Below are 23008 nucleotides of genomic sequence, written 5' to 3' on the forward strand. Positions count from 1 at the left end.
TAATGTATAAAAACATCAATCAGGCAATTATGTTTCAAGGGCACCCAGGACATTTTTCTCAAGGTAAAGAGCATGATTACTATTGGAGTGCTGGGTTTCCTTCACATTTGCTGCAGCAAAGAGGGCTTCGGGAAGAAGAAAAGAAGTAAAAATGAAAAAGGGGGCCAGCCAGAAGATGCCAGAAAAGGTATGCGACAATTACATATGGGGAGCTGCCCAACCTGAATTTGGATTCTAACATATATTGATTAATGTTTTCTCTCACCTCAAATGGGCAGATGATAGTGAATTAATCACCCACAAGCTTTTTTTATCCCTAGAGAGGATAGTGAGATACATCCAGTACAATGTAAACTTCTGATATCCTAAGGAATCTTTCTCCATAATATAAAAAATCAGGGTCCTGTACACCATCACATGGCTGGTGCAAGTAAGCAGATCCACAAATTTAAGTGTAGTCTTTTAGGGGCCAGTGTCTGATCCAACCCTCTGGCATCTACGCAAAACTGAAATGTTAATGCGAAGTAGAAGTTGACCTTTTCATGACATAAAATGCTAGCAGAAGGGATCGGTTGCAAGTTTCTCTAAAACATCTAATTAAAGATGACTCTGGCTTTTCTGTGTGTCCTGAAGATGCCCTTGAGGGTCCCAAACATAATAACATAGCTATTAGTCTAAAGTGGGATGCAAGCTGCAAATTGTAATAAAACACTATGGTACAAATTCTGACACCTTAACAGGTCTATTATTATTTAATGTGCAATAAATTGTCAATACTCGCTCTTTTCAAGCACATGCAGACAGTTTGGAATCAATAACCCTTTATTGACAAACTAACGTTTTTAAAAATGTGAGCTTTTGAAATAAGAGTTGCTTATTAAGTAAGTCAATAAAGAGTATTATTTAAAAAAAAAAAAATATCGGGCCTCCTTTGTTGATGACTAAGATGATGCCAAACTCTACTGCAAGCTGAAATTCTGTATGCCTACCTAATAGTAAAACTAAAGGAAAAACATTTATTTATTTTTTGTTTTCAATAGAGTGGTATTAGAACACTTGTCTTTTTTAACAGCTGTCTGTGCCCCCGTTAGGGAGATTTACCCTCCCCTTTTGTCCTATTTACCATTATCATTGAAAGTGAAAGTAAAAGAAAATCCCAAATTTTGGGTTGTCGTCTGAAAACTAATAGAGTGGGGAAAACTTCAAATGGGGGCACTAGTTCTGGTGCCCTGGGGGTCCCAAGGAATTCCCTTAATTTGCAGGAATTTCCTCTCACTTCCTGTTTGGCTATGGGACAGGAAGTGAAGGGAAAGCTCCACAATGGGACACAGATGGGGGAAAAAAATCTGACAGGGTTTTTTTTTTTTCCCACTTCAGACTTCGCCAACAAAGGACTACCCCGACATAGGGCAGGGAGATCTGCTCACGGTGTACCCGCCCATAGCGTCTCATTTATGGCTTTGCATCATATGTGGTTATTTCTTCATATAGATTTTTTTTTTTTTATTATATATTTTCCTCTTTTTAATATTTGTATATTCTTTTTTGGTGCAAATGCAACGTTTATCTTTTTTTCACGGACATATTATAATCGTGAACTCCTTCCCCACGGGGAGAAACAGGAGGGGTTATAACCCTTCCTTGCTTTATCCAAAATTGAAAGAAAAATGTTATCTATAGTTTTAGTTTAATAAACTGAACAGTTATAGCAATCATCAATTACAAATGAAAACTCCTTCTATACTTAATAAAGCTTTATAAACATATGTGAAAAGAGAAAGCTTGGGATGTTTTCTTAACCAGTTCCCGACCACCGCATGTACATATACGTCCACAATATGGCACGTACAGGCACATGGGCGTATAGGTACGTCCCCGCCTTACCTCGGTTCGGGGGTCCGATCGGGACCCCCTCCGGTACATGCGGCGGCCGGGAACGGTGTACGGGAGGTCCGGGAGGAGGGGGCGGCTACTGGTTTCCAGCCGTCCCCTCTCGATCTCCCTCGGCGAATCGGATTGCAGCAGAGCCCTCCCTGCCTGTGTAACTGTAAACACAGGCAGGGAGGAAGTGACGTTTTCTCCCCTCTGGCGGTCTTTTCGTTTGATTCCAGAGGAGAGAAGACGTCAGTACTGTGAGTTGCACCAACAGCACACTGACACAGCACACATAGGCACATAACCCCCCCCGATCACCCCCCCAGCACCCCCAGATCACCCCCTGTCACAGTGTCACTGATTGCAGTGATCATTTATTTTCTGATCACTGCTTTTAGTGTCAGTGTGACAGAAAAAAGTGTCAGGGCAGTTAGGTTTAGGCCCCTTTAGGTCCAGGGTAGCCCCCTACCCCCCCCCCAATAAAGGTTTAACCCCTGATTGCCCCTAAAGTTAACCCTTTCACCCCTATTGCCAGTGTCACTAAGCGATCGGTTTCTGATCGCTGCATTAGTGTCACTGTTGCCGCTAGGCAGTTAGTTTTTTTTGAGGTTCGCCGCCAGGTTTATATAGCGTTAGGTACCCCCATAAATAAAGGTTTTAACCCCTGATTGCCCCTAGAGTTAACCCTTTCACCCCTATTGCCAGTGTCACTAAGCGATCGGTTTCTGATCGCTGTATTAGTGTCACTGTTGCCGCTAGGCAGTTAGTTTTTTTTGAGGTTCGCCGCCAGGTTTATATAGCGTTAGGTACCCCCATAAATAAAGGTTTTAACCCCTGATTGCCCCTAGAGTTAACCCTTTCACCCCTATTGCCAGTGTCACTAAGCGATCGGTTTCTGATCGCTGTATTAGTGTCACTGTTGCCGCTAGGCAGTTAGTTTTTTTTGAGGTTCGCCGCCAGGTTTATATAGCGTTAGGTACCCCCATAAATAAAGGTTTTAACCCCTGATTGCCCCTAGAGTTAACCCTTTCACCACTGATCACTGTATAAGTGTCACTGGTGACGTGGTTAGCCAGTTAGTTATTTAGTTATTTTAGGTTCGCCACCAGGTTTTTAGAAAGCGTTAGGTACCCCCATATATTACCGAATAAAGGTTTTAACCCCCTGATTGCCCCCTAGTTAACCCTTTCACCAGTGATCACCGTATAAGTGTTACGGTTGACGCTGGTTGGTTAGTTTGCTGTTTATAGCATCAGAGCACCCGCCGTATATAACCCAATAGGTTTAACCCCCTGATCACCCGGCGGGTGATATAAATTTAATTTTAGCGCCAGTCAGGGTCTGCGTCACCCCAGGCAGCGTTAGGTTAGAGCCAGTACCGCTTACACCCACTCGCTAAGCATACACCCCCCTTAGTGGTATAGGATCTGAACGGATCGATACCTGATCTGATCAGATCTATACTAGCGTACCCAGCAGTTTAGGGTACCCAAAAACGCATTGTTAGCGGAATCAGCCCAGATACCCGCTAGCACCTGCGTTTTCCCCCTCTGCCCAGCCCAACCCACCCAAGTGCAGTATCGATCGATCACTGTCACTTACAAAACACAAGACACATAACTGCAGCGTTCGCAGAGACAGGCCTGATCCCTGCGATCGCTTACAGTTTTTTTTGAAGCGTTTTCTACATTTGCTTTTCTATAGTCAGGTGCTTTTTTTACCTGTGAATCCTTACCATTGTACCACTAAATTTAGAGCCCAAAATGGCAAACCGAAGGTACAATGATAAGCAGGCCTTGGAGTTCATGTGCATGTCAGATAGTGAAGAGGAGGAGGTCACGCATCTGACAGATTCTGGCTCAGAATATGAACCCATTTACGACAGCGGCTCCATGTCAGATAGCTCGCACGACGAAGTTGAGGTCCCTGCTAAGGCCAGGCGTACCCGATCCCATTCTGATGTTGTTGAGCAGCAAGAACCGCAGGACCCTCGTATGGAGCAGAGATCCAGTACTAGCGCCGCTATTCCTTCTGGTGAATTGGCAAGCACCAGCGGCCTAGTACACCCTGGTCGTTTATCCAGCACTGCAGTAACACTTGGTGACGTGGCGAGTCCCATAAGTGCAGTTGAAGCTGGCGATGTGGCAAGCACAAGTAGTGTCCCGCTGCCACCAAGAAAAAGACAGAGACAGGCCCGTCGTGCCCATAGTGCCCTTCCTGTAGAATTTGCCTATCCTGATTGGGTCCCCACCACTTCTACAGCACCTGTACTTCCCCCATTCACTGGCCAACCCGGTATTCAGGTGGATACAGCGAACTTTATGTCACTTGATTTTTATTCGCTGTATTTCACGGAAGATCTCTATAGATCTATTGTGGACCAGACCAATTTATATGCTGGTACTTACATCGCCGCTAACCCCCAGTCTCGCCTTGCCAAAGAATGGAAACCTCTCGAGGTTTCCGAATTTAAGACCTTTCTGGGCCTTACCCTCAACATGGGCATACACAAATTTCCGTCATTGCGGATGTATTGGTCCACACATCCCATTGACCATATGTACATTTTCTCTGCTCACATGGCCAGGAGACGATACGAGGCGATCCTGCGGTTCCTGCATTTCAGTGACAATGCACTTTGTCGTCCACGTGGAGACCCTGAATTTGACCGGCTCTACAAAATTCGGCCCCTCGTAAACCATTTCAACGAACGTTTTGCAGCCTTGTTTAATCCCCAGCAGGTTGTATGCGTTGATGAGTCCCTGATTAAATTTGCTGGCCGCTTGTCTTTCAAACAGTTCCTTCCCAGCAAGCGTGCCAGATACGGGGTCAAGCTCTATAAGCTCTGTGACAGGGCCACAGGCTACACATGGAGCTTTAGGGTTTACGAGGGAAAAGATAGTCAGGTAGAGCCGGAAGGATGCCCAGATTACATGGGGAGCGCTGGCAAGATTGTTTGGGACTTGGTGTCACCCTTATTCGGAAAGGGGTACCATTTGTATGTGGACAATTTTTACAGCAGCGTGCCACTTTTTAGCCACTTATTTGATCAACAGATTGGAGCATGTGGCACCGTGCGACCTAATCGCCGGTGCTTCCCCCAGCGGCTTGTAGATGCCCGTGTTAGGCCGGGGGCGAGAGCCTGCTGCAGATGTAAAAATTTGCTCGCTGTGAAGTGGCGGGACAATAGGAATGTTTTCGTTCTTACCACCCTTCACGCAGACACGACAGTCCAAATTCGTACGGCGACTGGTGTTGTGGAGAAACCCCTCTGTGTCCACGAATATAACCTTAATATGGGAGGGGTGGACCTCAACGACCAGTTGATGGCGCCGTATCATATTGCCCGTAAGACGAGACGCTGGTACAAAAAAGTGTCTCTACATTTATTTCAATTGGCTCTACTGAATGCTCATGTCGTATACAGAGCTTCAGGACGGAATGAATCCTTCCTTCAATTCCAGAGGGATATCATCACAGAACTCCTGTATCCAGGCGGTATTGTACCTCACCATCTCCTACCAAATGCAGTAAGCCGACTGCATGAGAGGCATTTTTCTTATGTCCTCCCGAGTACCCCTACCCAACGAGCCCCCCAAAGAAAATGTCGTGTCTGTACCAAGCGCGGATTTAGGCGTGACACCCGTTATTTTTGTCCCAAATGTCCTGGCAATCCTGGTCTTTGTATTGGTGAATGTTTTGAACGCTTCCACACACACGTTAATTATTAGTGTAGGGTGAAACATTTCACAGGCTAGGCACACTTACACAGGGTCTCCCAAGATGCCATCGCATTTTGAGAGACCCAAACCTGGAACCGAAAAGTTGAAGTTACAGTTCACAGTTACAAAAAAAAGTGTTAAAAAAAAAAAAAAAAAAAGTAAAAAATAAAAACACACAAAAAAATATAAAATAAAAAAACCAAAAATAGTTGTCGTTTTATTGTTCTCTCCCTCTCTATTCTCTCTCTATTGTTCTGCTCTTTTTTACTGTATTCTATTCTGCAAAGTTTTATTGTTGTTATGTTTTTTCATGCTTGCTTTTCAGGTATGTAATTTATTTTACTGTTTTCAGGTACGCCATTCAGCTGTTGCGCGGACTTATTTATCTTGACAGCAACAGCGTTTGCTCCCACGATATATAAAGCCACGACTCCAGTGCTGTAGGAGGTGATTTCACCACCACAGTTAAAAAAAAGAGCATATATGCCGAAGCATGCGGGCAGCAGGGGCGGAGGAGCGATTTTGCTCCTAATGCCGCGTACATACGGTTGACATTCCTACGGAGGCTTTCCCGTGGAAAAGTCTGACCATGTGTACACGGCATAGAAAAGTCCGACCGTGTGTACGCGGCATAGAAAAGTCCGACCGTACGCGGCATAACTTTTTTGCGGGAGGATGCCCCCATGCTTTGGCATATATATATATTTTAGGCACAGGTTGCGTTAAAAAATGTTTTATTTTTTACTATGTTTTTTTATAGGTATTTGCTTTGCAGGTATGGTATGATCTTACTGTTATACTGGAATGTTACTTTGTTTTAATGTTAACCATCATTTGCTTAGCAGGTACGCCATTCAGTTGCAGTGCGGATTTATTTAGCGTGACAGCAACAGCGTTTGCTCCCACGATATATAAAGCCGCGACTCCAATGCTGTAGGAGGTGATTTCACCACTACAGTTCAAAAAAGAGCATATATGCCGGAGCATGGGGGCATTAGGGGCGGAGGAGCGATTTTGCTCCTAATGCCGCGTACATACGGTTGACATTCCTACGGAGGCTTTCCTGTGGAAAAGTCTGACCATGTGTACACGGCATAGAAAAGTCCGACCGTGTGTACGCGGCATAGAAAAGTCCGACCGTACGCGGCATAACTTTTTTGCGGGAGGATGCCCCCATGCTTCGGCATATATAAATGGTGCATGTATGCCCATCATTAGAAGTGGGTGGATGAAGGGAGGTATTCTAATGGTGGGCATACCCACCGATCAATCTTTTTTTTGTTCAGCCAACAGGCTGCATGAAAAAAAAAAAAGATTACAATACATGTCCAACAAGAACCATCAACGTACTGGTATGTTGCTGGACTTTGAATGGTTATACCAGAATGATGCCTGCGGGTTTAGGCATCATCTTGGTATCATTCTTTTCAGCCAGCGGTCGGCTTTCATGTAAAAGCAGTCCTAGCGGCCAATTAGCCTCTAGACTGCTTTTACATTCAGTGGGAGGGAATGTCCCCCCCCCCAGATATAAACGGCGCCATTGAGAATATGGGAAAGCATTTTATCACACCGATCTTGGTGTGGTCAGATGCTTTGAGGGCAGAGGAAAGATCTAGGGTCTAATAGACCCCATTTAAAAAAAAAAAAGAGTACCTGTCACTAACTATTGCTATCATAAGGGATATTTACATTCCCTGAGATAACAATAAAAATGGTAAAAAAATAAATAAATGGAAGGAACAGTTAACAAATAAAATAAAAAAAGCGAAATAAATATATAAAAAAATAAAAAAATAAAAAAAAGCATCCCTGTCCCCCCCTGCTCTTGCGCAAAGACGAACGCAAGCGTCGGTCTGGAGTCATATGTAAACAGCAATTGCACCATGCATGTGAGGTATCACCGCGAAGGGCAGATCGAGGGCAGTCATTTTAGCAGTAGACCTACTCTGTAAATCTAATGTGGTAACCTGTAAAGGCTTTTAAAGGCTTTTAAAAATGTATGTAGTTTGTCGCCACTGCGCGTTTGTGCGCAATTTTAAAGTATGTCGTGTTTGGTATCCATGTACTCGGCCTAAGATCATAATTTTTATTTCATCAATAATTTGGGCAATATAGTGTGTTTTAGTGCTTTAAAATAAAAAAAAGTGTATTTTTTCCCCAAAAAATGCGTTTGAAAAAACGCTGCGCAAATACTGTGTGGAAATTTTTTTTGCAACACCTACCATTTTAATCTGTAGGGCCTTTGCTTTAAAAAAATATATAATGTTTGGGGGTTCAACTTTACTTTCTTGCAAAAAAATAATATGTTTTTATGTAAACAAACAGTGTCAGAAAGGGCTTTTTCTTCAAGTGGTTAGAAGAGTGGGTGATGTGTGACATAAGCTTCTAATTGTTGTGCATAAAATGCCAGGACAATTGAAAACCCCCCCAAATGACCCCATTTTGGAAAGTAGACACCCCAAGCTATTTGCTGAGAGGCATCTTAAGTCCATGGAATATTTTAGATTTTGACCCAAGTTGCGGGAAATATAAATATATATATATATATATATTTTTTTTTGCGCAAAGTTGTCACTAAATGATATATTGCTCAAACATGCCATGGGCATATGTGGAATTACACCCCAAAATGCATTCTGCTGCTTCTCCTGAGTACGGGGATACCACATGTGTGAGACTTTTTGGGAGCCTAGCCGCGTACGGGACCCCAAAAACCAATCACCGCCTTCAGGCTTTCTAAGGGTGTAAATTTTTGATTTCACTCCTCACTACCTATCACAGTTTCGAAGGCCATAAAATGCCAAAATAGCACAAAAAAAACCCAAATGACCCCATTTTGGAAAGAAGACACCCCAAGGAAACTGCTGAGAGGCATGTTGAGTCCATTGATTTTTTTTTTTTTTGTCCAAAGTGATTGAAAAATGAGAAAAAAAAAAAAAAAAAAGAAAAATGTGTCACTAAATGATATATTGCTCACACATGCCATGGTTATATGTGGAGTTGCACCCTAAAATACATTCTGCTGCTTCTCCTGAGTACGGGGATACCACATGTTTGGGACTTTTTGGGAGCCTAGCCGCGTACGGGACCCCGAAAACCAAGCACCGCCTTCAGCATTTCTAAGGGCGCAAATTTTTGATTTCACTCCTCACTACCTATCACAGTTTCGAAGGCCATAAAATGCCAAAATAGCACAAAAAACCCCCAAATGACCCCATTTTGGAAAGTAGACACCCCAAGCTATTTGCTGAGAGGCATGTTGAGTCCATGGAATATTTAATTTTTTTGCCCCAAGTGATTGAATCATGACCAAAAAAAATTAAAATAAAAAAATGTACAAAACATTGTCACTAAATGATATATTTCTCACACATGCCATGGTTATATGTGGAATTGCACCCCAAAATACATTCTGCTACTTCTCCTGAGTACGGGGATACCACATGTGTGGGACTTTTTGGGAGCCTAGCCGCGTATGAGACCCCGAAAACCAAGCACCGCCTTCAAGATTTCTAAGGACATAAATTTTTGATTTCACTCACACAAATCTTGAAGGCAGTGCTTGGTTTTCGGGGCCCCGTACGCGGCTAGGCTCCCAAAAAGTCCCACACATGTGGTATCCCCGTACTCAGGAGAAGCAGCAGAATGTATTTTGGGGTGCAATTCCACATATAACCGTGGCATGTGTGAGAAATATATCATTTAGTGACAACGTTTTGTATTTTTTTTTTTTTGGTCATTATTCAGTGACTTGGGGCAAAAAAATTAAATATTCCATGGACTCAACATGCCTCTCAGCAAATAGCTTGGGGTGTCTACTTTCCAAAATGGGGTCATTTGGGGGGGTTTTGTGCTGTTTTGGCATTTTATTGCCTTCGAAACTGTGATAGGTAGTGAGGAGTGAAATCAAAAATTTATGCCCTTAGAAATCCTGAAGGCGGTGATTGGTTTTCGGGGTCCCGTACGCGGCTAGGCTCCCAAAAAGTCCCACACATGTGGTATCCCCGTACTCAGGAGAAGCAGCAGAATGTATTTTGGGGTGCAATTCCACATATAACCGTGGCATGTGTGAGAAATATATCATTTAGTGACAACGTTTTGTATTTTTTTTTTTTTGGTCATTATTCAGTGACTTGGGGCAAAAAAATTAAATATTCCATGGACTCAACATGCCTCTCAGCAAATAGCTTGGGGTGTCTACTTTCCAAAATGGGGTCATTTGGGGGGGTTTTGTGCTGTTTTGGCATTTTATTGCCTTCGAAACTGTGATAGGTAGTGAGGAGTGAAATCAAAAATTTATGCCCTTAGAAATCCTGAAGGCGGTGATTGGTTTTCGGGGTCCCGTACGCGGCTAGGCTCCCAAAAAGTCCCACACATGTGGTATCCCCGTACTCAGGAGAAGCAGCAGAATGTATTTTGGGGTGCAATTCCACATATGCCCATGGCATATGTGAGAAATATATCATTTAGTGACAACGTTTTGTAAAAAATATTTTTTTTTTTTTTTTGGTCATTATTCAATCACTTGGGGCCATAAAATTAAATATTCCATGGACTCAACATGCCTCTCAGCAAATAGCTTGGGGTGTCTTCTTTCCAAAATGGGGTCATTTGGGGGGGTTGTGTGACATCTTGGCATTTTATGGCCTTCAAAACTGTGATAGGTAGTGATAGGTAGTGAGGAGTGAAATCAAAAATGTATGCCCTTAGAAATCTTGAAGGCGGTGCTTTGTTTTCGGGGCCCCGTACGTGGCTAGGCTCACAAAAAGTCCCACATATGTGGTATCCCCGTACTCGGGAGAAGCAGCAGAATGTCTTTTGGGGTGCAATTCCACATATAACTATGGCATGTGTGAGCAATATATCATTTAGTGACAACTTTGTGCAAAAAAAAATCAGTTTGTCATATTCCCGCAACTTGTGTCAAAATATAAAATATTCCATGGACTCGACATGCCTCTCAGCAAATAGCTTAGGGTGTCTACTTTCCAAAATGGGGTCATTTGTTTTTTTTTTTTTGCTATTTTGGCATTTTATGGCCTTCGAAACCTTGATAGGTAGTGAGGAGTGAAATCAAAAATTTGTGCCCTTAGAAATGCTGAAGGCGGTGCTTGGGTTTTGGGGCCCCGTATGCGGCTAGGCTCCCAAAAAGTCCCACACATGTGGTATCCCCGTACTCAGGAGAAGCAGCAGAATGTATTTTGGGGTGCAATTCCACATATAACCATGGCATGTGTGAGAAATATATCATTTAGTGACAACTTTTTGTAAACATTTTTTTTTTTTTTTTTTTTTCGTCATTATTCAATCACTTGGGACAAAAAAATTAAATATTCAATGGACTCAACATGCCTCTCAGCAGTTTCCTTGGGGTGTCTACTTTCCAAAATGGGGTCATTTGGGGGGGTTTTGTACTGCCTTGCCATTTTAGCACCTCAAGAAATGAGATAGGCAGTCATAAAATAAAAGCTGTGTAAATTCCAGAAAATGTACCCTAGTTTGTAGACGCTATAACTTTTGCGAAAACCAATAAATATACGCTTATTGCGATTTTTTTTACTAAAGACATGTGGCTGAATACATTTTGGCCTAAATGTTTGACTAAAATTTAGTTTATTCGATTTTTTTTACTTTTTGTTATAAGAAAAATCATTTTTTTTCAAAATTTACGGTCTTTTTGCGTTTATATCGCAAAAAATAAAAATCGCAGAGGCGATCAAATACCATCAAAATAAAGCTCTATTTGTGGGAAGAAAAGGACGCAAGTTTCGTTTCGGTACAACATTGCATGACCGCGCAATTACCAGTTAAAGCAGCGCATTGCCAAATTGTAAAAACACCTCTGGTCTTTAGACAGCGTATTGGTCCGGAGCTTAAGTGGTTAAAGTGGAGTTTAGACCTTTTAGGTCATTAGACCTAAAAAAGAAAAAAAAAAAGAAAATCTTTTTTTTACTCATCTGGAAATGCCTGTTGCTATGCGGTCCCACGAAATCTGCCTTCGGAATCACCTAGGATTCTGACATCATCTCCCTTGGCTTCTCAGCACTCTAATGCTCCTGGGAAATGTGTGTCATCATTTCCCAGGATGCAGTGCGCTTCCCCATTATAACTCCCCATCCAAGACTTCCAGGAAGCAAGTGCTTGTGGGCTTCACAATGCCCACAAGCAAAATGACAACGGTTTGGACATTGTTTTGCAAACTATCTTTTTTGAATATCTATGCGGAGCGGCGGCAGATTGTAAAATAGTAAGTGACCGGATTTATATTATAAAAACGCATGATGAAAGGACATACATTTAAAAAATGCTAATTGTGGTTGGAACCCCGCTTTAATGCCTACCAAGCCCTTCCCAGGTCGTTGGATAAAGTCCAATGGCTTAAAATACCTTAGATTGACACAGCATTTGCTTCTTTTCTTGCTCAGTCATCACATCACATCAGTGCCTGCAGTATATAACAAAATTAACTCAATGGCACCATTGGTGGCCACTGACCCCCCTGAGCAACAACACTGAACACTAATCCAGTTTAGGAGATTAAAAGTGGAATATAAAAATGTTGCTGACAGGTACACATGGCAGGTACCTAGTGATAAATTCACATACCTGCTCTGCCTGAATGCTGGGCTGCTCTGATTTGCCAAACGTTGGCAAGTTTTCCCCACTTTTCTTACACTTATTACACATTCTTACTGACCCATAAGGCAGTTCAGCCTAGTGACTGGCCATTAGAAATGTTTGAGAGTTTGAGGATGAGAGTCTCTTGGTACCTTCTCTTTAAAGACTCACTCACTTTTTGTGATAGAATCACTTAAAAGCTCAAGTACTTGATGTACTGTGTACCCAGTGCTCACATGTAGTTTAAGTTATATAAAAAATTTACCAGAAAAAGTTTGTTTGGTACTAAGCCCAGGTGCCTGCATTCACTATATCTGGTCTCCCACAGTACACAGAACATCGAAACGCAATTATTTTTGAAAATATAGAGCTAAATACCTTTTCTCATCAGCAGTCTTGGGACTTCTAATAGACTTCTAATAGTGTCCAGCTAAGCACTGGTTAAAGCTTGTAGGAGGAGTTTTCTGATTGCCCTATGAGACTGTAATGCCCTGTACACACGATCGGTTCGTCTGATGAAAACGGATCGATGGATTTTTTCATCAGATATCCGATGAAGCTGACTTTCATCAGTCTTGCCTACACACCATCGGTTAAAAATCCGATCGTGTCCAAGGCGGTGACGTAAAACACAAGGTCGTGCAGAGAAAAATGAAGTTCAATGCTTCCGAGTATGCGTCGACTTGATTCTGAGCATGCGTGGATTTTTGACCGATGGATTTCCCCACAGACGATCGGTTTTTTAACCATACGAAAATTTTAAAACAGGTTCAATTTTTTTTCACCGTCGGAAAAAAACTGATGGGGCCCACACACAATCGGTTCATCCGATAAAAAACGGTCCATCGGTCCGTTTTTATCAGACGAACCGATCGTGTGTACAGGGCATAAGACCACTGACCTTCTGTCTGGACAGTGCTGATTGTCCCTGTGCTGATCACATGCACCCTCCCAAGAAAATAGCAATACACACCAAACTGAGCATGTGCAGTCTGACTCCATAGACTCTTTGTTATCAGGAAATTATTAGGGGAAAGTGGAAGGAGGGGAGGATCAGAGAAGACAGGATAAAACAGCCTTTTACACAATGTGGAGGATTAACCCCTTAGGTTCCACAGTGAGTTTAAAAAGCATGCTTTAGTGCATATGAATTCTGATTTTACTGTTGTGGGTTTAATAACACTTTAATATAAATTGTATGGAGTCATATTTTCTACTGTATGGACCAGTTTCCATAGCTAAACAGAAAGGTGAAGACAAAGTACCGTCAATTAGAGCAATTATTACAAAATAAAATAGTAGTGCTATACATCACACCCAATTTGATTTGAATGTTCAGTTTTGTAGTCTACTTTAAAGTAAAGGGACCAGATGCTTGGATGCTCGGACCAATAACTGTACCGGTGTATATGTCATCCACAGTTTATTTTTTAGATAACAATTGAAATTATATTTAGTCAGATGTTTTTTAACAGCTACAAGAGTAGGGTGGTTACCCACTGCATACTGATTTTTTGTTTGACTTGAAATGTGAAACCTGACTGGATGCCGTGGTCAACAATTCCACTTTTATTTCAATTTTCCTAAAAAAAAAGCCCCCTTGTTCCTAAATGTCAGTCCTTTTATACATATTACCAAAGCTTAACATCTGCCGGCAATCTGGACAGAGGTGAAAGTTACTTGACACAATCCTTCCATGAACCTTGCCTCATGGCATTCTAGTACATAAGGATTATATAAACTGTCTTCAGTTCTCTGTCAGTCTTTTTATTCCATACGTATAAATTGTTAGTTCCTTCTAGACATTTTACAATTGTGGAAAGTCAAGTGGACTCATTTTGGTGACCTGGCCATCTGCAGTCTAAGCAATCTTTACACAACCAAAGCTGCCCAACTAAATTACCATTTGACTTCCTGATACTAGTCTGTGTCTTGAACCCTAATCCCCCCATAATTTTAGGACCTCTTTCTGAAATGTCCAAAGTTTGCCATAATAATTTCTTTCTAGAATTTACTTTCACATTTGGAAAGAGTGGTAAAGAGTTTGAAAGAGTTGTTATCTGGGCAGGAAGTTAGGGGAACTCTTTCCAACAGGGACAACAGAACTTTAAAAATATGTTTTTAAGCAAAAGGGGAACCTCTGTCAGCTTTTTATTGCTTTAGATTATTGTTAGAGTATTCTTCAACACTAAAAAGTTGGCTGGAGTTATAAGAATTTATCACTCTGTAACAAAGGAAGTGACAAGCAAAATACTCCTTTGTACTAAAAGAGGTTTCAGCAGATTGCAATTTTCCATTTCACTGCTGAAGGATGTCCCACTGGAGTGATATCGACCCCATCACACACACATTGGCCTCTCCTCCCTACCTGGCCCCCAGCACATACTAGTGATATCTGAACTCCATTCATTGACCAGTCTTCAATGTGGGAAAATTAGCCCCAAGTGTCTAACACAGCCTTATTCAACCTTTTTAGGAAACATAGTAAAATTACTGGAATCCATACTTGGGTGATATAATATAATGCCTGAGGCCCCGTACACACGACCGAGTTTCTCGGCAGAATACCGCCAGAAACTCGATCGGAGCCGTATTCTGCCGAGAAACCCGGTCGAGTGTACACTTTTGGCCAAGGAAACTGACGAGGATCTCGTCGGGCCAAATAGAGAACATGTTCTCTATTTTCTCGTTAGTCAATGAGGAAACTTGGCTCTCCGAGATCCTCGGCGGCTTCACAAGGAACTCGACAAGCAAAACAATGTGTTTTGCTCGTCGAGTTTCTCGGACGTGATTCATCTTATTGATGGGATACCTCCCAAATGGAAACTGGTGAAAAAAGAGTATTGAGACAAAAGAAAGTCTCAAAATATAGTCTAGGGGAGAATCAACAACAGTATAGTTCAGTCACTGAACTATACTGGTGTTCAACCTTTTTACCCTGGAGGAAAGGTTGGGGTAATTTTCACGTCTTGGGAAACCCAGCTAAAAATTATTATATGTATAGCTCATAGGGATGAGATAATTTTTTTAGCAGCCCCTTGAACTATGACAAAGTTATTTTTCAGTAATAATCACCAAATCAAATTAAATTAATAATAATAATATTGGCCAGAAAATAATTGATGGTCAGTGAAGAAATTACCCTTTACATTAGTGGTCAATGTAGTGCTTCTTTACACAGGTCACCATTGCAAGAAGTGTCTCTTATATTTTTTAAATCAGATATTTATTATTTAAAACCTTTTTTTGTGACAAACAAATACCCAAAACAACAAATTGAGAAGCGTACAACACTGATAATGGTATACAGAGTCAACAGTATGAATGCAGTATGACATTGTGTAATAAAATGATATCAGAGAAAGTTTCTTGTAATATTTTTTTTGTATTATTTTACACAATTCTAATCAGTGTGGCAGGGTGATGACCCATGTACACCTCTAGGTGTATGCTGGACATATAGATGTGCTTCTGCCTCTCTTCCGTCCTTATCCCAGGAAGCAAGAAGAAGGTACCCGAAACCCTTTAAACTAGGTTTGCTGTGGATAAAATGTGCCCTTTATATAAATGGTCAGTAGAGGAAGAACCCCCTTACATTGGTGTTTAGTGTAGTGCCCCCTTACATTGTTGTTTGCATAGGAGATCGATCTGCCCCTGACCACTGCTCAAGGAACTCTTAGCAACCTCTATAGGAACCCTAGGGTTCATCAAAAAACAGCCAAGAATAGCTGGTCTTGTGTATGTGTCAGATGATTTTTATTGAACCAGCCGATGTCTCACCACATTATGCCCATGTGTATGGGGCTTAAGCCTTTAGTGATCACTTTCCAGTGCATACACATTGACCATCTCAGAGGACACTCTATAAAGTATGTGCATTAACCTCTCAGTGACTACAGTTCAGTATATGGGCTCTAACCCCCTTATTAATAGTCCTCATTGTATTTGCAGTTACCTCTTAGGGACCTGTCTCCAGCGTATGTATATCTTTGTTGCAAAAGTATTTACATTACCCTCTAATGATATATACTTGCCTTCTATTTTAATACAGAAATCACCTCTCCTCATAAGATGACTGGCACTTACTTCTATAGCTTATATTTGTATTACCCTTTTACATTTGTCACTGTATATTAGGACAGTACATTTACAATAACTTTCTAAGATGTCGTACTATTTTGTGTGACAAACTGCACACATGTATAATATGTTTATATAAAATTAGACTATAACACGATGTAACAGCATATGTTTTGTGTATAGAATATGTGTATAGAACATAATATGTTCAGTTTAAAGTAATCACTGCAACCATTCACCCCACTTTATACCAGCATATACTTACCTACCTCCTAAAAAGTTCCTTCCTGACAGGGGTGGTGGATGCTCCTTACAGCTGCACTGAATATGAATAGAACATACATGTGATGTGAGAGCACCATGCAAATGTATTAATAATCAGGAGGCAGATCCCTGGCAGCACCCTTAGGCCTTGTACACACGAGAGGATATCCGCTGGAAACGGTCCGCCGGACTGTTTCCAGCGGATAAATCCTCTGGCGGGTTTGGATCTGATGGCTGTACACACCATCAGATCGAAATCCCAGCGGAATACATCCACGGTGACGTGGCCGCGCCGCCCCAGCGACGATGACGCGGCGACGTGCGCGACCCTGGAAGGTAATACTTCCACGCATGCGTCGAATCATTACGACGCATGCGAGGGATGGGAGCGGACGGACTGATCCGGTGAGTCTGTACAGACGACCGGATCAGTCCGCTGGACTGGATTCCAGCGGATAGATTTCTTAGCATGCTAAGAAATTTTTATCCGCTGGGAATCCGTCGGCTGGATTTTTATCCGCCGGGAAATGTCCGCTAGGCCGTACACACGACCGGATCTATCTGCTGGAACTGATCCACGGATCAATCCCAGCGGATCGATCCGGTCGTGTGTACGGGGCCTTAGAGGATAAGGGTTACATGATTCTGGCTATCATTTAAAATTGAAAAACCAAGGACATCTTTATTATATGTTTTATATTACTGGAATATTTGCTTACATTTTCTTCTAGTTAGAGTTCAGCTTTAAATATTCCTCATGATGGCAAATAAATAAGGCATTGTTACGCATATACACCTCTGCAGTTCTTATCAGAGGTAAAATATTATTTTCCATTTCCATATATCCTCATTGCACTATATACTTTGCATATGCTCCAATCATATCTATAGGGGGTGTATTAACAGGATTTGATGTATTGAAAAAAAAGGTTTAAATTTAGATGTACTGTTATGAAATCTCTAATCTAAAAGGTGGATTTCTGTATGTCTGTCATTCACTGACAGCCCTAAATAATATTTTTGTATTATTATATACACACATAATGAATTATTGAATTATTACTCAATATAACAGAGGTTAAAGTGTATCTATAGCCAAAACTGTGTGTGGCAAAGGATTAGAACCCCTTCTCTGGTTTTACTGCAGTCAGATGTTGGAGAGATTCATTTGCTTCCTGTCTGGGGATAGGTTGTCCCCAGAACAGTAAGTGAGGGGAAATCTCCCAGGCTATATCTAAAATCCACTAGATGTTCTAACCTTTCCCCAGTTTTCAGAACTAAAAAAAGTTTTGACTACAGATACACTTTAAAAACATACCATTTTTAAAATATACAGTATGTTATTAAAATAACAAATGTGTCAATATACATTTCGGTAAAATAAAGATTTTCTTCAGTAATCACAATAAAATGATGTTAATTAACTTACCTGTGTGTTTAAATAATGTACAGTAGGTGTCAGTGCCATGGCCGCATTGACCGATAATATTAATGTCTGCATACTAAGGTTCTGGATAGAGTAAGGAAAAAAAGTATATTGTACTTACCTGATCATCATAGCGGTAAGTCAAAAATTGTTCCCCTGTTGTGTCTTCCAGAAAACTTCCTTGTGGAGACAGTGCAAACTCCGGAAGAAAGTACGCTCCTTGTTCTTGCTCAGCTTTAGCCTGCAAAGATACAGTTGTGTGCATGAGTTTTACTGGGTATAATGGCATAGCTCATATCATCATCCTAAGAATCTTATATACATATGTTTTTAACCCAAATAGCTAGAAAGAGCGGCACTTTATCGCTAATGGCCAGTGCGTTCAGTGTGAAAGCACTCTTAAAGTGCTTTCACACTGAAAGAAGACATTTTTTGTGTTCGGATGCTTTTCGGCCACTAGCGTCTAATTTTAACCCCCCAAAAAAAACGGTTCAAAACTCACGTTTTGCGGTGATTTGAAAGCACTTTTCAGGCGCTTTGAAAGTGCTACCCATTCATTCCAATGGGCAGGGCGTTTTGGGAGCTCTAAATACAGCGCTTCCAACCCGCCCCCAAAGATGCTGCTTGCAGAACTTTTCGGAACGTCCAGCAAATGCTCCGCCCTAGTGGGAAAAGACACACTGCAATGACTGGGAAGCGGTTTTCAGGCACTTAGCAGAAGTTATTTCCAGCGCTAAAGCGCCTGAAAACCGCCCCAGTGTGAAAGGGGTCTAAATGTGCAATCTTTCATATTTTCCAGACTGTCAGAATACATTTTTAGTCCTGACCATAATGGAAACATCAATTATTTACAAACCCACTATATATTCCCTTGTTAAACTTTTTTTTATATATTTTTGGATATTTATAGAAGCTTGCCTTTCAGCTCCCTTTCATAGAAACCGGGCTGTTTCTCAGGTCATTTCAAAAAGTGTCTGTAAGCAAAAAGATTTCTTGCAATACAGCTGAAAAGTAATCATGCTAAAAGAAGACTAGAGCTCCACCCATTGACTTGATAGAAAACAACATTAAATGAATTTGCTAAATAGATTCAATTAGGAAAATATTGCAAGTTCTGACAATATATTTTTTTTTCTAAAAATTATTTACAGTAAGAAAATACGTACAACCACTTTTCATTTATTTATTGGTTATGCTCTTATATGAAAAAGAACACTCTTTTTTTACAAGCCAATAAATGAATACCAACCTATAGGAGGAGTAGTAATTATTCACTTCACAAAGCTTAGCAAATAAGGTAAAGCTGCCTTTACTTCGAACATCCAATCTTCTGCAAGCTTAACTATTAAATATTCAATACACCGTAAAATCAACCCTTAAAATCAATCTCTTAGAATTGAATTGTCTTTAACGCAGAATCTTGTCACATGTTTACATCTATGCAAAAGAAGAGAGATATGGACAGCCGCACTCCAATTTCTTAAAAAGACGTGCCCATTATTTGGTAAAGGAAAAATCCACTACAAGTATCAGCACACAGTGGGAAAAACACCTGACGCGTTTCGCATTGGATATCAATGCTTAGTCATAGCTACCTGGGGATTTCTGGGGACAGTCCCCGGATTGAGGACACTGTCCCCGGACCAAGTCTGTCCCCAGTTTTGTCCCCAGATTGGAGTTGAACAGGGGCTGGGGCAATTTCAAGGACAGTCAATGCAGAATTAATAAAAATAATTCTGAATTACACTCCCCTGCTCCTACTAGCTTAGGGGGTGTATTTTATGGTTGGAGCTGAGTGAATATTTCTTCAGTTTCAGGTGCATGCCCATTCAGCTCCGTTTGCATGTTCTTCTGCCTTGGCTCAAGTCCTGGCCAGTCACCTGTCTGCTTATCTCCTTGATCCAGTGATCTTCCTCTGCTCCCCACCCAGTAGTAGCCGGGGAGCCCGGAGAGTAAGACTTGACAGGCTGTGAGGCGGGCGACGGGCAGAGAGTTGCTGATTGCCGCCATTACTAGTAAAAAAAAATATGTCCCCGGATTTCATTTTAAAAATCTGGTCACCTTACTATATAGTTCTAATGCCGTGTACACATGATCAGATTTCCGATGGAATTTTCCGTTGGAATTCCGATGAAGCTGACTTTCATCAGTTTTGCCTACACACAATCAGACTAAATTCCGATCGTCCAAAACGCGTGACATAAAACACTACGACGAGCCGAAAAAAATGAAGTTCAATTGCTTCAGAGCATGCGTCGACTTGATTCTGAGCATGCATGGATTTTTCTCCGATGGAGTTCCACACAGACGATCGGAATTTCCTATCGTTTTTTTTTTTCCATCTGAAAAATTTTAAAAAAATTTTACACTGATGGGGCCCACACACAATCGTTTTTTCGTGTATACATGGTATAAGTCTGTAATCTATCCATTAACTTAAAAACATGGAAATTCAGTTTTTATGGGTGCTGATGGTGAAAAAGAATGAGACAGTTGAATTATGAAGAGCATCATTTTTATGTGAGAAATGTATACAGAATAGACAAAAAAAAAGAGTAAAGTAGATAAAAAAATATCTATATGTGACTTTTGTACCCCAAGATTTACTATTTTAAACATGCATAAACTGTAAATTGTTTTGGTTATTATAAGGGGGGGAAACAGGTAACACTAGACCATTTACTGTCTTATTTATTTACACTTTCCTTAGCCTATAATGTTACAATAAACCAAAAGCAGAGAAAAGGAAGGAAACAGGAAGTAGTTACTAAAAAGCACCGAAGAAATAAAAACAGAATTGGCAAGATCCAAAATAATAAATAATGCATTCCTGCTTCTGTGAAATGTGGTCAAATGAATCATTCTCAAAGGAACCCAGGAAAATCTACAATGTCTTATCAGTGGCTATAAAATAAAAAAAACATTGCAAATATAATATAATTTGCAGCAGCTAAGGCATACAGTAGCTAACAACTGCCACTTATTTGCAAGAAGAGTCCCTACTTTGGATCCAAATCCCCCTCTTTTTATTGCTTCCCTAGTTGTCCCTATTTTTGGTCAGAAATATTGAATGCTATAAAAATGTAATATTAATGTACAAGAAATGCTATACTATGCAAGCACTTCACACTGATATATCAGGACCCAGCACAGGACTAAAACTTCAAGGGACAAGGGAATTTAAACTGGGATAGTTGGCAAGTATGAGCCACAACAATGACAGGGCCCAGGGCAGCTTCCCCTTTTGCCCTGCCCTAAAGATGGCCCTGACTCCACTCAAATGTTATAAGAGTCAGGTTACGCCAATGTAGGTGCAGGGGTATAGATCACTTTTTACAGTCCTGGGTTATCTTGTCTGCATAAGTAACATCTGCACACTGCCATCTTCAATCTTCTAATTACTTTGCATGTTTATCAGATGATTTCCTCTTGAGGGCTTTATGCATGTATAGGTTACCCATGGAACCGTGTAACATTTGGAAAAAGTGTCCAGGACCAGGAGAAAATATAAGAATAAGGTTGCCACCTGTCTGGTTTTGATTTGGACAGTCAGGTTGTTTGGCTCATCCACCAAGTTTTCCAATCTAAGTCTGGGTCTCTTCTACCTACAGACCAGCCAGGTAGTGAAGCTACCAGAATCTCTTTTCTCATGTTCAAAAAAAACAACAGAATCACTGCTTAGAGAGGAACAGGCAACTAAGCTATCTACATTGGTATATGAAGGTTGTCCCTCATAGGAGAGAAACTATATTCTGCAGTGATTCTGATTGGCATTGGAGAGTGGTAGAAGGGCCAGGTTCTAATGTATCTCTCTTGCATTAGGGTCTGCACCCCAAAGCTCAACATGTTTGCATGGGTGTGCATGTGTATATATACTGACAATGTCAGCAGAGCAATGGGCAGTATCAGTTAGGCCCCTTTCAGACTGGGGCGGGAGCTGCGGTGGCGGTATAACGCCGCTAAAAATAGCGGCGCTATACCGCCGGAATTGCCGCGGGTATCAGCCGCTAGCGGTGCGGTATTAACCCCCGCTAGCGGCCGATAAAGAGTTAATACCGCCCGAAATGCGCCTCTATAGAGGCGCATTGCGGGCGGTATTGCAGCGGTCTCCCATTGTTTTCAATGGGAAGGAGCGGTGAAGGAGCGGTATACATGCCGCTCCTCTCACCGCTCCAAAGATGCTGCTGACAGGAGATTTTTTTGTCTCCCGCCAGCGCATCGCCTCAGTGTGAAAGCCCTCGGGCTTTCACAGTGAGTCTGCAGTGAAGGAGTTTTTCAGGCGCGATAGCAGCACTATTTTTAGCGCTGTACCGCCTGAAAAACTCCTCAATGTGAAAGGGGTCTAAGGCAAAGATTGGTGTTTTGTAACTTAATTTTTTTTTTTTAGGAGACCCATTAGGGGGCTTTGGTGAAATATCAGGGGTCTAAACAGGGGAAATCTGTACCACACAGGGCGCTTAGGGTGTGCACACCCTGGCACACCCTGTGCGCATCTAAATTCTGATCTCATCACTCCAAATGACTTTGTGCCAGAAGGTTTGAGGCTTGTCTCTGTGCTGTTTGGCATATTGTAAGTGGGATACTTTGTGGCATTTGCTTTGTAATGGCTTTCTTCTGGCGACTCGACCATGCAGCCCATCTTTCTTCAAGTGCCTCCTTATTGTGCATCTTGAAACGGCCACACCACATGTTTTCAGAGAGTCCTGTATTTCACCTGAAGTTATTTGTGTTTTTTTTGTGGGTCAGGTAGATCAACTAAAATGTCAGCCACAACTGCCAGGAAAATTGTTCGGGATTAAATTTAGTTGGTCTACCTGACCGTGGTTTGGGTTCAACAGAACCCCCTCATTTTCCACTTCTTGATTTGAGTTTGAACATTGCTGACTGCCATTCTCAATTCCTTGGATATCTTTTTATAATCCTTTACTGTTTTATACAGTTATATACAGTAAAGGGGTAAGAACAGAGACTCCAATAGTCTCATGTGATATGTTCCCCGTCTCTTACTGTTTTCTGCAGATAA

The 23008-nt window shown here is 41.4% G+C and overlaps 1 protein-coding gene across 3 annotated transcripts in view; it reads right to left on the minus strand.

Moving 5' to 3' along the window:
• The window catches only part of ADAMTSL3 (ADAMTS like 3), a 634062-nt gene that overhangs the window by 479245 nt on the left and 131809 nt on the right, over positions 1 to 23008 (minus strand). For all 3 annotated transcript variants that reach the window (XM_040342560.1, XM_040342561.1, XM_040342563.1), the window contains exon 3: positions 18107 to 18226. In XM_040342560.1, coding sequence (XP_040198494.1) covers positions 18107 to 18226 — 120 coding nt within the window. The remainder of the gene's footprint in view (positions 1 to 18106; positions 18227 to 23008) is intronic.

Source organism: Rana temporaria, chromosome 3, assembly GCF_905171775.1.
Source record: "Rana temporaria chromosome 3, aRanTem1.1, whole genome shotgun sequence".
Lineage (NCBI taxonomy): Eukaryota > Metazoa > Chordata > Amphibia > Anura > Ranidae > Rana > Rana temporaria.